Genomic DNA, 15,910 nt, shown 5'->3' on the forward strand with positions numbered 1-15,910 from the left:
ACATTTAATAATGATTCATGCCATTTGAATTTTACCAAAACTTGGAACTTTAATTGAATTAAATCCAAAATGGAGTCGTTAGAAACTGAGATTACGTCAGAAATCCATTGCATCGTCAATTTAATATTCCAATTTTTAATTTATAAGAAGGGGAATAAGCAAAAAAGTATTCCTTTGTGAAAGGATAATGTTCCTCCTTTCCTAAACCGTTCAGAACATCCGAAAGCTGCACACGTGGTGACCATTCTAATGAAAAATAAGACAGCACTTGGAGATCGTTATACGAACAGCCATAAGGAAAGCATTGCCAGCGAGATTCCCTGACCAGCCTTTCGACCGGAATCACGTGACTCCGGATCTTTGCTTCACATTGTAACCCCTCGCGCGCACTCTATAGTATTATTACTCTGTGAGACTATCGCATGTTTCTGCATTCATGGAAGAATTTCAACAATTATACTTATTTTTGGTGCAGAGAATAAGAAATAGTTGAACCCTGAGGAACTTACTGAGCATTTTAACGGCTGACAAACTATTATATAGTCTTTATATTTTTGCAGGTGGCAGAAGGGTTTCAATGCAAATTTCTATTATGCAGTAGTACATTATGTGTGTGGCAGTGTTTCTTACCTTTTTTACGCCCATGGCTCCATCTTATCCAGATACCGCTCCCATCAAGGGGAAGAGACCCTTATTAGTGAGCGAATTCATTTAGGAGAAAAATTTCACTAACTAGGTCGACCCCTGATACAGTGAGGGTTTACATATACGCAGTGTTGGCTCAGCTCCTTACTTTAGCAGGAAACAAGAGCTTCCATATTTACTTACTCTTGCAAATCATAGTATCGGAACTCATCATGTAGGACCCCCTGCTGACATCGGGGCCCCATGACACCTAGAGCTCCCACGTTATACAGGGCTATTTTAGCAGCATCGGGGGGAGGGGGCGCTCCACTTTGCTGGGAGTACAAATTTACATACTTATTCTGGAAGAAAAAAAAGTCAAATCTCATTGTCATGGGGAGGCCCCGGGCTGTGCAAGAGTGCACGTGTTAAGACAGCCCTTTTTCTATGGGCAGTTTCACATCATTCTGAGAGTAGTCGAACTCTTTTTCACCATATTTCACTTGAAGCTTCATTCCTTTACATCGGAATTTTTTTTTCCCCCCACGGCGCTTTGTGGTTCTCCTTGGAGTATCTCAGATCAAAACCGTAAGAGGGCCATATGGCCCCGGGTTGATATGACTAATAAATTGATAAAAACAAAAATAATATTTTTTCTTTCATATCTGTGAAATTATAAATTATTAAACAACAGTGTAATTTTTGCAAACTCTTTTTTTCCCCATTTTTAATAAAAAAAGAAAGTTAAAGCCGGATATTTGGTCAAAGCCGTCTATAATCTTTACAGGAAAAAAAAAACTTGTGACGTCAAATCGTATCATGTGAGATGTGTTTGAAAACAGCTGACGTCGTGCTGCGGCGAGACAACATGCCATTTATATACTCAAATGTTATTTCCTTTTAACGAAAAACGTCTTAGCTTGTTTTCTCCACCCCAGTGATTTGTTGTAAGTGTCTTTGTAATATTTATTTACATATTGAACTCAATTTCTTAGAGCAAGTTTTATTAACTAAATACAGCTTTATATATATAAATATTTCAGGGGTGTCCAAACATTTATTCATCAAGGAAAAATAACATTTAATTTCGGTCAACTTGAGAAAATAATAATAATTTGGCCAGTAGTAATCAGAATTCCCATTAAAGTTATCACCATTGTAGAATTGTGAATGAAACGAACAAACAAACAAAAATTGTGATAATACCAACTGTTTCTTTGGTCATAAATTATAAGAGCCTCTCTTTGTTTACGTAAGTTTTCTTGTTATGATATCAACTGCAATTTAAGAGTGCTTTATCATTACTTTATGAATTAACTAGAGATAAATCCTCTGCTATGTGTACGGTTGGTTTGCTCACAGTTCTAGAAAAATAAAATATGTGCATTGTATATAGTAACTGATATGAATAGGGCAGAGACAAATGGTAATGTTATTGTGGTTCTTATTAACAAAGTATGTACGGTAGGAGCGGAAACATTCAATCTATTTTTAACATAGTTCCCCTATAATGTTCAATGCACTTGCGATTCTACTGAAAAAATATTCTCTTGACTGATTGTGAACCCACTGATGCACCACTTCTTTGACTTTATCATTGTAGAATTTTTTTTATCATCATTGAAATGTCCAAACATGATGGTCACTTAGTACCAGGGCTGTCTCAACAGCATCATAGGTCCCTGGGCAAGTGGTTTTTCTGAGGCCCTACCTTGTTAAAAATACCTTCTAACCAGTTCACAGACCTGGAAATTTTTCCCCAGACGTTTCGTTCATGACATTTTGCCTGCTCTGATCATGTGAGTGACTGTATGGTTGAGTGAATGACATTTTTGAATGATGAAGTGAGTGCCTGTAGGAGTGACCAAGTGAGTGTGTGAGTGAACGTATTAGTGACCAAGTGAGTGATCATAAGAATGATCAAGTTAATGGCCATATAAGTGTGTGAGAGACCATATGAATGACCAAGTGCATGGATGAGTGACCACGCGAGTAGCCAAGTGACTGGGCAATTGATGGTATGAGTGACCAAATGGGTGACTATTAGTGACCAAGTGAGTAACTGTATGACATCTTGATATAGTGCGTAATTAATAAAATATTGTTATATCGTGATTTCACTGTGTTAAAAGAATTATATGTATTCACATTTTTGCAGCCAACTCATTATCTTTATACAAGAGGCGGAATACCCACTCTTACTACAGTCACTAAAGCAAATACTCTGTCACTCATATGGTCAGGACAGACGAAATGAACCGGGGACAAAACATGCAAAGGGGAAAAATTTCTGATTCACATAGTCACTTTAGAAAATTTTGATTAGATCTCATGGTGATGGGGCTTTGTCTACACTTGAGGTCCTTGGGTGGGACATGCATTAAGACTAGGGCTGGGAATCGATTAAAATTTTTGACTTGTTAATCAAAAAATTTTAATCGATTAATCAAATTTTAATCTAATATTTTTTGCGAGCATATAATATTGATAGATGCTATAAAATATTCATTTCACTCACTTATTCAGTATATTTAAACAAATATAGGAATAGATTAAGAAATTAAGGCTGTCTTCTTTGAGCAATTCAATATGCTGAACATGTGATACCATGTGAAACCTATGATTTCTTCACTTGGATCTTGTAATTTAAAAAAAAAAAAACTGTTATTTTTGGTTATTATTCACTGATATTGAAACTGCTTTCTATGATACTGTGTTGCTTGTTTTCCTAGAAAATCTTCTCGAATGATACTTGTGAGGAGATGAGCTGATACTTCCAGGAATATGGAAAACTACTGTTCACATAGTGGAAACAATAAATTTTGATTGTCTTCTAAAACTCCCATCAAACTCAATTTGAAACTGAAATCAGTTTTCATTGAATCTAATTTGATCAAATATATTGATTCAAATATTTTTAAATACGGTCACTTATACAAAATGTTCTGTATAGAACATGATTTATAAGACATCTAAAATTAAAAAATCAAGTTAATTTACAAACTTTTAATAGAAATTTTAATAGAATTGATCAAGTTGATTAACTCAATTAAAATTTTTAACTGTGATTAACAATTGATCAATGAACCTACCCAATTAATCGGACCAGTCCTAATTAAGATGGCATTGCTTTGCGCTAGATTTGGGGAATATGTATATACCTAAAACAAAGTTAATTTTTGTGGCATTTATTTGTTTTGCATGTAAGCTAATGGGCCGTCATGTTATCGTGCTGAAAAGTATCGCCTACCAGAGCAAACCATGACATTTTGATCTGATTGTATTCGATTGTAGGCATCAAATAGAGTTCTCAAGTACACTTTAAAATAAAACAAAATGCTGAACCGAATCCCACTGTTTGTATTTTACCGTACCCCCGGATCATACTTGAAGCCCAAAAGGCAAAAGCAGAATTTTTTGCATTGTTTTGCAACTATCCCTCGGTAGACTGGAAATATTCTGCAGTAAAAAATTCCATAATGGCGTTTTCTGCACTTTTCTAAAAATTCTTCTAGATTGGTCTCTGATGTACATGACAGTTTTTGGTATATTCTATTTTGGGCTTTTAAGATGCCAAAATAGTATGAGTATTATTTTACTGGCAAAACCAGATAACTGTTTGCTGCTCGTCTCACACATGTCTGTAAGAAGCCATAATCTTTGATAACAACCCCACATAGCAGTGAATGAGGTGCCACTTTAGGTGATGTCCTTCAAGGAACATAAGTTTAATTTTGATGTGAATAGTTAAATTATGATGAATGATATTATACAGTTGCACCTGCTTAAAAAAAAGTTGAAAAAACAGCAAAAACATTTATTGTACACATACTTTGTTATATCTACTGGCTTGGTAAGCATAGATAAGCAGGGCTTGACAAATCAGAAAAAAATGTAGGTGCCATTAAAATTTCATAGGTTCCATGCAGTTTTTTTCCTGATTGACTCAGTCCAAAATAGTGTATTTTTTTAGTTGTCTAGGACTTAAGGACTCCCCCCCCCCCCCCATTATGTAATAGCAGACATGCTGGCATAACTTCCGATAATGTTGTGCTGTCTTTCAATTGAGTTATCATAGGCGTAAAAAAAAAAAATATTAGGCACCAATTTAAATTTTTTAGTTGCCATGATGATGTGGTGCCTGGAATTTGTCCTGCCCTGTGCCCTGTAGACAAATAATACAAAATTCAGGTGAAATGGGAAAAACTTTGTTATGTGTAAAAGTTTGTAATATCTGTTCATTATAAGTGAGTCCGACTGTATATTTAATATGTATCTTGAAAATGAAAAGCATTTCTGGCATTTAATTTTGATCTCCATGTTTTCAGTTTTGAAAGATGGCAGAAGTTGACTCGAAGAAAAGTAGTGCTGTGGCCGAGGAGGCAGCAAAAGCACTTAGTATTATACAGGTCAACCATGATGAAGCATACTTGTATATCTCTCAAGCACTGTCTTATCAAGAACAGAAACAGTATGAGTTAGCTCAAGAGAAGTATCGTACAGGATTAGAAAAAATAGACACTGCCCTTGATGTAAGATGCGACCGTCCATATTGTGTTGGTTCTGAATGGGATAAAGCTAGAAAAATGCAACAGAAAATGCGTAAAACTGTGCAGATGATCTGGGCTCAGCTAGATGAATTTGATAAGAAGAAAACAAATGGTCATTCAGCCGATCAGAGGAATGATATTCCACCGAGTTATGCTGAGGCATGTGAACAAGAGACTTTCAAGAGCGGTTCATGCCCAAACAGTGTGTTAAGGAATTACAACCCATTTGGACAGTTTCCCAATACACCAGGTTCATCTGAAAGCGAGGTTTCTGAAGTTGAAGAAATTTTTGCCATTGCTGATGGTGTTCAGCTTTTTTATGTTTCTCCTGAAAACACAGTCAGCACATCATCCGTGTCTACGTCTTTGCACATATACAAGTTTCTTGATGATGCTAATAGAAATAGAGGCGGAGCTGTATTACCAACTGCCTGGCTTCAGGTGGGAAATTGGACATATCCTCTGGTTCCAGGGCAATCTCCTGCTTTGGAAAGTGGATATGGGGCATTCATATTCCCGAATGTTGGAGATGATCGAGGTCATATAATCTATATCATATACTTTTTACAAATATTCAATGTTTTTGGAACTGTGACAATTTATTTATATAAGACCATTCTCATGAAATTGGACTAAATTATGTCCCCAGCAGTTTATATTAAATCTACTTGGCACAGAACTCTTTTTTTTGTCACTTTTTATTTTTATTCCTGTTTCTGATAAGTCACCACCTTTACCAAACTTATATCTCCCCATTTTTTTTTTTTTTTACACCATTGAAATCTGGGATCCCTACACCTCCAGTAATATAGACAAAATAAATCCACCTGATTTGTCCACAACTGCTGGTCATCTTTTGTTTCTGTAAAATAAACTTAATTGCCCCTCTCTCTCCACTCTTCGCCTCATTTCTTGATTAACTCTGTTATATAAGATTTTCCATGGTCATTTCAACTTTGATACTTCTGGTATCCTAGCCAAACCATCCTACATCTCCAGAAGACTCTACCATTTCCTTAAAATAAAACTTATTTTTGCTTCTACTGACTGCTTTAAATATAGCTTCTTTTCTCATACCATTGGTGAATGGAACAAACTCCCCAGCTCTTTTGTCGAATATCCTATATCACTAGTTTTTTGTCAAATTTCAAACAATATTTTTTTCATTTTCAATTGCTTTCCTGTGCCAACAATATTATATAAATAAATAACCACTCTATAATTTTTTCATCCATCAACAGATTTTTTAACCCTTTATATAAGTATCTTGATGGCAGTGCCATAACTAGCTTCCTTTGCCCTGCGCAAGAATTTACATTTAGGCCCATTCTGGGTCCCCCCCCCCCTCCAAGTGGGCCCTGTGCAGGTGCATTTGTTGCATCTGCCTTGTTACAGCACTGCCCGATGGCACTTTAAAGTACCAGGTTAGATAGTTTGTTTTAAACACATTGTTTTTTGTCTTTAATTAGAACTAAAATGACCTACCAAATAATTTACATGATAGCTATTATTAGCATTGCATTTATATTTTTATTTTAGTTTATTATAATTTTCTTCTTAGTCTACTTTTCATAGTGTTGGATATAAAGGGTTAAATTTGGTTGAACAAATTTTCATTTCTTAAAGAAATATCCTTAACCCATTTTTCAAACTTTACAATAACTTTCTATTGTAAAACAAAAATGTATTCTTATTTTCAGTAAATATATATTTTCAGGATTGGTATACTTTTTCTCATTTCATCTTTTTTATAATCTTAATCATTTTTTATGAGCAGTTTATAGCCAAATGAAAACTTTTCCCAGCTTTTTTTTTTCCATTTATGACATTAGGAAAACATTGATTCAAGTCCTACAACACCAGTTGCCACCTATCAAATTTTGTGTTGAAAAGGTTAAAGAATGTAGCCATCGCTCGAACTTCCATTTTAATAAATTAGAGTTGTAAATTAATTTACAAATTGGGCTTATTTAGGAAAAAAGACGCAAGTATTTTTATTAAATGCCCTCCTTATGGCAGCTACTTTTGTGAGAAATGCATAATTGAAAATTATTTACCTCTTGTTGTGAAGACTTCTATTATTTCTGAAAAGTACACATTTTCAACATGCATAGTTTTTTTTTATCAGTGTTGCAAAACATGTAAAAATGTCTTCCTCCTGGCATTAGGTAACCAGAAGGAAGGTTTCATCATAAGTTGGGGGAAGGGGAGAAAATAAAAAACTTAGATTTTTCTTATTTACAACATCAAGCTGCACAAATTTTTCATGTGAAGATTTTGCTTTGAGAGTGCCTTTCACACTCTAGCAAAACAAAGACAAATTAAATCATTTCTCTCCATGAAATTCACAAAAAAAAGGAGCGAGAAACACAAAAAAAGAAATAAAAATGCAATTAGTAAAACAATTGTTTAAAATGAAAATGAGAAACCAAAATATATGTTACATGTTGCAATTGTCAAGCATAAATATCAAGTTAAGTGCCGAAACAAACAGAATGCCAAGTTAGATTTGCCTGCCTCTTAACAATGTTAAACTTAAATTTTTTCATCTTGAATTTCGAACAGACTGCTGCTGACTATATTTCATTTATCAGCAGGTAGTGTCCCTAAGAATGTTTTTGGTTGACATTTATTTTTAATATTTTTTCTCATTGTTGTGTCCAATTTCATGAGAATGACCCATTGATGTGCTGCATTGTTTTATGTCTTGTTACATATCTTTGATTCATCTGAAAAAAAGTTTTTCTCCATTAACTTATTGTAAACTATTAAAAAATTTAATTTAGTGAATTGCGGCCAAATACTGCTATAACAAACCTCCAAATTATTATAAAACTAGAGTTATAATGAACAATGTTTTTGGCATAAGAGTACTATTGTTTTAAGCTATTTAAAAGATTTTTGACAGTTGCTATGTGTAAATTTAAACCAAATTGGTAAAAGCTTACTTCAGAAATTCCTAATTGAAAAAAATTCTTTCAAATCTTTGTCACTAGATGGAGCATCTGTTGGAATAATATTGCCTGCTTCAGTTGATGCAGAAACAAGGAGAACTTTTGAATCAATATTGGACAATTTCACTGTTTTTGAAGAAGAAACGCAGGTAGAAGAAGAAAACCAATATGCTATCGATCTACCACAACCAGAAAGCTTCAGTGACACACTTTCACGTGGCTTAGTAACTGGTTAGTATTAAATTGAAATCTACTTTTTTTCACAAGCTGTGTTTTCTGAAATTATTGTATATGAAAAAGAAAAATAATTCATTACATGACCATCCACTGGTGAAAAAGAATAAATGCAACTTTTTATAAATTTCATTTTGTAGCATTATATGTAGCCTAAGCTTTCCAAAATGTTCCTGAACCCGAAAACATAATAATTCTGCGATTTTTCTGCCAGCAAAAATGGCCTGTAATATGCTTTGTCAGTGAAGCCCACAGTCAATTTTTTCTTTTCTGTTGCTATAAAAGTTGAACTCCTATGTGTGTTAGCAGACTAATTCTACGTTGTAGAGTATAGTAGAGTGGCCAGACTGGGCTGTAACATACACATATATAAACTTTTATCTTGCTTGTCACTTTGAGTTTTGACAAATTTATCACTTTCCAGGTGCCGAATACCTTTCTGCTGGTCTAGTAAAAGGTGCTTCCATAACTGGGGTATACATACATAAAGGAGCCTCAAAGCTAAAAGAGCGTCTCCAACCAGATCTTGAACCAGTGACTGTGGACCCAAGAGTGAAGCAGGGGTTGCAAATAGCCAAAGGTGCCTCAAATGTTGCCTTGAAAGTCAGTGGGTTTGTTGGTATGGATAATTTTCTCCCCTACTTATTCAGATTTCATTTACATGCAAATTAAGTTAATACTTTTAATGTGACTAGGACAAAGTAGAATTGAGATTACTTGTGTGTACATAAAAAGTCCTTTGGTCAAACTCGAATCTGTAACATTTTCAGAGTCAGCATAGTTAAATTTACTGGCACTAGGAACTATTTTTTTCAAGATTTTTGTTAGGGCTGACCTCTTCACAATCTCTCTCTGCTCATGTTTTACTAGCAGAATGCTATATCAATATAAAATTTTCCTGTTTGTGTGTGGACTTGACCATGAGTATTCAGTTGAATTACTTTTATATAATAAATCCCTCTAATACATTCCTAAATGTTCTCATAAAAATCAAAGAATGGGGAGGGATTTAAAGTCCCAAGGTTTTCATAGCCATAGTTACCTGGCTGAATTTGTCTCATCTTCCCAAAACTCCTTATAGATATAGTGTCTTCACTATCATTGTAACTTGATTGTTTTCTAAATGAGTAATAATACAATAGATAACTTCTGCCCCATTCAGTTCGGTAATTAATGCAAAAAAAAAACCTCCCTTTTTTTCACCTTATTGTTGCTGGTTGTAGAAGTTAAGAATTAAAGTCAATATACAGTGGATCCCACTTAAAATTTTTTTCAAAGAAACCATAATGAAAAAGTGTAAGGGGGAAATGCTTTGAACAGAATGCTTAAACGGAATCTCAATTAGTATTAGTAAAAGCCGAGAGCACAAAAAGTCTTACCAAGCGGGAAATGGTTTTAAGTGGAAACATTATAAGCAGGATCTGCTGTCTTGAATTTGGTTTATCCTTTATCAAGAAATTTGTGACATTCTACACTAGCTATAGTTCATATTGTGTAGGATGTATTTGAGGTGCAACCTTTTCAGAATGGGAGGAATAGATGAATTTATATTTATATTATCTGTTAAAGTGAAAGTGATATATATCATAATATATATCAGTAGTAAATCCAAAGTATTTGATTCTCACAATATAAAACCACTGAGGAAGAATCCTTTACCGTTTAATGCTCAATTGACAAGGGTTCATGAAGTGTTTGAAACTTGTGGGTGCTTTGTTATTCCAAAGCAAAAAACAACAGAAAACAGGCAAACATAAGAAAAAGGGATTTACAACAAAAGCCAATTTATGCCAAGACAGATATTAGCAATTGCCCTGATAATTCTCCATTTGCCTCCACAATAAAATAGACACTCTCAGCAAGGGGCGCTACAAAGTTCAAGCTAATTGCTGGAGATTGCTTGTCTTATCAAGTTCATGCAGATATAACCATATGATCCCATCACTCATATTTGTGAAAGTTCAATCTTACTATAGAAATAGAATCACAATACTTTCTATTTTTATTCTAGTAAATAAACTTGGTGACTTGACTATATCATTGGGTAAGAAAATTGGTCCATATGTTAAAGATCAAGGAGCGAAGGTGTTGACAAATACTTTCAATCACAACCCAGATGAAGCTAAACAAACTATGGATAATGTCCTCAAAGTTGCTGCCGGCGGTGTACAAGGTATTATTTTTCTCGTATTTTGAGTATGAAGAGTATTGAAAAGTTTGTTTATTGGTGTGTAAAATATTTACCTTATACAAGTCAGACTTTGTGGAACTGAAATATTGTCAGTGTATGCTGTTATTCTTCTCTTCAGATATTTCATCCCAAATTACCACTATTTAATTCTTTATGAAAAAATTGGAAAAATATATATGTATATCAGCATTATAAAATACTTGACAGCAACAGCATATTTTAAACATGAGAAAAATTGTTTCATATTCTGATTCTTTTCAAGAGTTGCCAAAATTAGTGTTAAGCTTTGAACTTGATTTCACGTAGGTTTCTCGACTGTATATATGGGCTTGGAAAATTCTGCCCGTATTCTGGCACATCATCTCAGCACAGAAACTGTGAACATTGTAGATCACAAGTGAGTATAGATAAAATCTTGTTTCGTAACACTTATTTTTTTTTAGCCAAAAGAATTTTTTAAAGCTGCAAAATTAATAAATTCATACTACAGGGTCAATAAAATAGAGCTATAAATAGTTAAAACTTTAAGGAAATAGACCTTTTCTGGAAATTATGCCAAGGTGAACTTGGAAAGAAAAGTAACCCATCTCTACAAGGACTCGAACCCAGGTCCTCTTGCAAACTGGGTCATACACCACTGGAGACACAACCTTGTCTTCTTTATTTTTCATGCACTGTGGCATGATGTGCTGAAGTTGGGACATTAGCAGCCTCCCTTAACTTCAGGAAATGGTTCCCAGGTGGACAGTAGAGAATGAGAGAGACAGTTTTTTCCTTAACCCAATACATCAAGGAAATAGACCACACACCATAGTGCATGAAATAAAGAAGGCAGGGTTATGGTGTATATGGTAGTGCACTTGCCTGGTTTGCAAGAGGACCTGAGTTCGTTTCCCAGCAGAGACCAGATGACTTCTTTCCAAGTTCACCTTGGCATAATATCCAGAAAAGGTCTATTTCCTGAGAAAAAGCCATCTCAGTTAAAGCTTCCACACAATTCACCAACTCAAGTTAGTGAATTGTGAGGTACATGACCATCATTTATTAATAAATCTAATGGCAAGAGACAGCCTAGTGATTTATTGCCATGTTGCCGCATGAATGTCTTTTTAGATTTTTTGTTTCATGTATTTTTATTTCTTTTTATCTTCTCTCTGCATTTTAATCATGAAAAAATGGGATCAATTTATTTTATAGGTATGGTCATGATGCCGGTGAAGTAATTGGCAATGCTGTTTTTGCAGTTGGGAACTTGGCTCTTACAACTCGTAATGTTCAAACACTTGGTATTAAGCCCATTGCCAAGAGAACCGCAAAAGATGCCGGGAAGGCAATTCTCCAGGATTATGCCAAAGACTTACCGAAAAAATAAGATGGAAAAGAAAGGATGGGTGTTGCATATGTTATCCATGATTTCAATTGGTGATAATATACATATATATATATATGTTATTGAGAAATAAGTTTCTTGAAAATATATATGGCTATAAGTGCCGAGAGGTTTTTAAGAGAAGTTTTTGTCAATGTGCTGCTATAAAAATATATGTCAAGTGCAAATATTTTCTGGGTGATATTTTTACATGTTTATATTATCAAATGTTTATGCGTAAAAATAATTTGCTGAAGTTTATTTCCTTTGATATTTTGCTGAGGTGAGACCTAAACAAAATAATCTGTGAAGCGATTTGATGAGAAAGATTCTTATCCAAATTCAATGTATCAAAATTAGAACATCACATCTCAGCTATGAGCTTTGAAATGCTAGGCTTGCTCTTTTACATTTCCCAAATTAATATTGCTTTTTTGGAAAAAAAAAATGAAATGATAAAGATTTGTTTTTCTCTGTTAATTTTTTCAAGTAAACTTTTGTGACCGATGAATTAACGTTTGTTTGTACTCAGGGATAACTAAATGATATGTTTAGTGCATAAGGATTGCCTACATTTTTATTGATATCAATGATTTGTAACTACTAGGGTAACCACTGTTATTATTAACTTGGTTGCATGTGTTTGTGTCTTGACCTCTAGCATTTTGTTATACAGCCGTACCTCAACCTATGAGTATCTCCTGTTGAGAGTGAAATACATGTCCTAAAATTGTGGCAGCTAATGAGTAAATATTTAGCTAACAAGCATGAAATAATTGTGATGAACTCATTCTACATGTAAGCACTTGAGTGCTCTGAGCAAGTCAAAGCTTACATTTGTGATTTTTATACCTGAGCAGTAGGTGCAGCTGACCATGATTATTGTCAAAAGTGGTTACTTCGTAACTATTACTTAAGTCTTGTGGGAGTGAGGTTATTTATAAGAACTGCATTTTCCTTATAATCAAAACTATTTTTATTCTGCATGAGATGCATCATACCATGCTTACTTATTTTATGTATTTTGATATGTAAAATAAATTAACAATCTGTATCATTTTATATGGTAAAGTTTGATTTAAGGTACAAGATTTGCAAGCCGAATAACTTTCATGAGGGAATTAAACTTGTAAATTGAGGTACCGCTGTACTTATATGAAAGTTATCTCATGTGTTTTAACACTTAACATTTACTTTGAAGATACTTTCGCAAGTGCAATGTTTGAAATATGTAACTCGTTTCATATTGAAATGTTTTTCAATATTGTAATTGAATCATTTATATGGTTTGTCTCATGTGAAAATGTTTATCCATATTGCCTTTTTTTAGTTATAAATATGAGTGGCATATTAGACTTACATCCATATTCTGCATACTCTATAAAACACTATGTACTTTGGCATATGGAACGTATATGATATTTCAAATCCTATTTTTTGAGTAGGAAAAAGTGAGGTTTTTTTGCCCACAAATACAGTGCTTGATTAGATTTATTGGTATTATGGGCTATTTTGCATAAACACAATGCTTATCTATGACTGCATTATTCAAAAATATGTGCTCATTTGGAATCTGTAATATTTCATTGATTCAATTAGGAAATATCAAATTAGATCCCTTGTTGTGTTTATTTTTTTCTTAATGAAGAAACATGTTTTCTGCTGCCCCCCCCCCCCCCGCTGCACTTAAAATTCAAAACATACTGACACTGACTTGCCTCTACACAGGCTGGTTTTTGTTTTACAAAACAATCTCCAAGAAATTTAAGTATGAATATTATCGCACAACATTTAAGTACCAACTAATTCAATTATGTATGTTCAACTGTTCAAAATTTCGACTATGCCTCTTATCCCAAGAAATATGGCAATTTTTATTTGAATAGAAATACAGTTAAAGCCCCCTATAATGAGAGCTTACGATAGTGAGGGGAATTTTTGTTTTAATGGACTTGTCATTATAAACAATAAGTATCTTCATTATCTCGGTGCAATGCAAATTACTTATAGTGAGATTCCCGTTACAAGCCATACTTGTTATATGGAATTTTTACTGGATTAAATATATTTTAATGATTATTACTATACTGATGATCAATAAAAACATTATTTGGTTCTCTTTGTGCATTGGACAATTTTTTTCAGTGTTATATATTTTTTAAATTCATTTTGTGTAATGATTAGAGATATGTAAATTTCGTAAATAAAAAATCTACATTTTGAAGGAAAAAAAATTCCAAATCAGAAATTTTGCATTCAAAAGCAAAAATATTTCTCAAATAAAAATCTTTGCATTTAAAATTTTTTTTCAAGTTTTACATTCTCTTGCAAAAAAATTTTTCACAAAACTTTTGCATTCACTCTCAATTTCTTTTATTTAAATTTTGCATTCATATGCAGAAAAAAAAAATGTTTTCAAACATTTGCAGAAGGAAACTGAACCAATGGTGCAATTCTTTTTTCAATAGTTTAATTACTTGACCAAGTATTGTACTTAAAAAGTGTACTTATTAAAGTATTATACTCTGTTGTGAACTTTCAACTATATAAGTTCAGGGAACACAATTGCTCAGCAGTATTACCTATTTTCACTTCAAAAAGTGTAAATTATGAAGATTTCGCGAAAATGTATTAAACTTTTTACATTTATTTAATCAAAAATAGCGAATTTCGCATTTATCACATCTATTTCATGAATATGAAAATTACATATCTCTACTGATGTATGAAAATGTATTTTTATTTGGGGGGGGGGGTGTCATCACCATCAAGCAAGTTTCGAAATTGTGTTGCATTTAATATTTTTTGCTTCACATATTGAAATAAGAAAAATTTTTGGCACTTATTGAGGATAATGGGTAAACCCTGTTTTGGGCCACATTTTTAAAATGCAAACGATAGCTGATAAAGCAAAATTTATCGTTTTGTCAGGAAAAAAAATGAATAAAGGTCTGATATATACCAAGGTTATATGGTGGGAATGAAGACATCGTTCTCATCACATTTTGTGTATAACCACCCCAGGGCCGTCATTTCAACTTTTCCCAGGGGGAGGGGGGCAAAGAACATGTACTCAATATGTACAGGGTGATTATAAAAAAACTATCCCGACATATGGGCCCCTAACTATCATACCATTCACAGAAACTGAATGAAATTTTGGCATAAGGTATTTTGATGTATGCGCTCAAGAATGATATGGAAAACAACAGTGTCACTCTAACAGTTACGGTTACAGTGAGAAAATTTCGAAAATATTAAATGGCAACACCAAGTTTTTTGTATTGGAATGCGATCTCCATACTGAAAAACACTAAATAGCGTTCGAACGGCAACTGTAGCATGAAAATCACCGGCGGTAGATAGGCTAAAAGTGAGGACAACCAATAAGGACAGAGAAGCAGCATAAAATAAAGCATTTTATTGTGTTTCACAAATTTTCCACATGACCTTGTGGAGGACTAATCAGGCTGGGATCTCAGCCGAAGAAACGGTGTGACGAATAAAACGAACATTAATGCTCTGGTGCACGGCAAAGTCCTTTTTAATTTTTCCTTGCCTAGCTCCGGGGATTTTCGTGCTACAGGTGCCATTCCAACGCTATTTAGTGTTTTTCAGTATGGAGATCGCATTCCAATACAAAAAACTTGGTGTTGCCATTTAATATTTTCGAAATTTTCTCACTGTAACCGTAACTGTTAGAGTGACACTGTTGTTTTCCATATCATTCTTGAGCGCATACATCAAAATACCTTATGCCAAAATTTCATTCAGTTTCTGTGAATGGTATGATAGTTAGGGGCCCATATGTCGGGATCGTTTTTTTATAATCACCCCGTGTGTGTGTGTGTGTGTGTGTATATATATATATATATATATACCCCGGCTTCATAAAATACACTAAAAATGGTATATATATATATATATATATACCATTTTTAGTGTATTTTATGAAGCCGGGGGACACCCCCCCCCCTCCCCAAATGAC

At 33.8% G+C, this 15,910-nt stretch overlaps 1 protein-coding gene across 1 annotated transcript; it reads left to right on the forward strand.

Annotated features, from left to right (window-relative positions):
* The first annotated feature begins 1,394 nt into the window (after positions 1-1,394).
* On the forward strand, positions 1,395-14,047 carry spartin. The gene is made up of 7 exons (XM_089255251.1): positions 1,395-1,571; positions 4,953-5,712; positions 8,171-8,359; positions 8,787-8,981; positions 10,374-10,535; positions 10,860-10,950; positions 11,751-14,047. The coding sequence occupies exons 2-7, from the start codon at positions 4,962-4,964 to the stop codon at positions 11,923-11,925; spliced, it is 1,563 nt and encodes a 520-aa protein (XP_089111377.1). The 5' UTR covers positions 1,395-1,571; positions 4,953-4,961; the 3' UTR covers positions 11,926-14,047.
* The last annotated feature ends 1,863 nt before the right edge of the window (positions 14,048-15,910 follow it).

Source organism: Pholcus phalangioides, unplaced genomic scaffold (assembly GCF_987345545.1).
Source record: "Pholcus phalangioides strain wild (caught in Gottingen) unplaced genomic scaffold, Ppha-v1.0 ptg000042l_1, whole genome shotgun sequence".
Taxonomy (NCBI): Eukaryota; Metazoa; Arthropoda; class Arachnida; order Araneae; family Pholcidae; genus Pholcus; species Pholcus phalangioides.

What these genes read in the sequence shown, in the direction of transcription:
- spartin (XM_089255251.1), top strand. Translation starts at nt 4,962, where the DNA reads ATGGCAGAAGTTGACTCGAAGAAAAGTAGTGCTGTGGCCGAGGAGGCA. An exon ending in TTCACGTGGCTTAGTAACTG is followed by an intron (nt 8,360 to 8,786) that starts GTTAGTATTAAA and finishes ATCACTTTCCAG; the next exon opens with GTGCCGAATACCTTTCTGCT. An exon ending in TGCTGCCGGCGGTGTACAAG is followed by an intron (nt 10,536 to 10,859) that starts GTATTATTTTTC and finishes GATTTCACGTAG; the next exon opens with GTTTCTCGACTGTATATATG.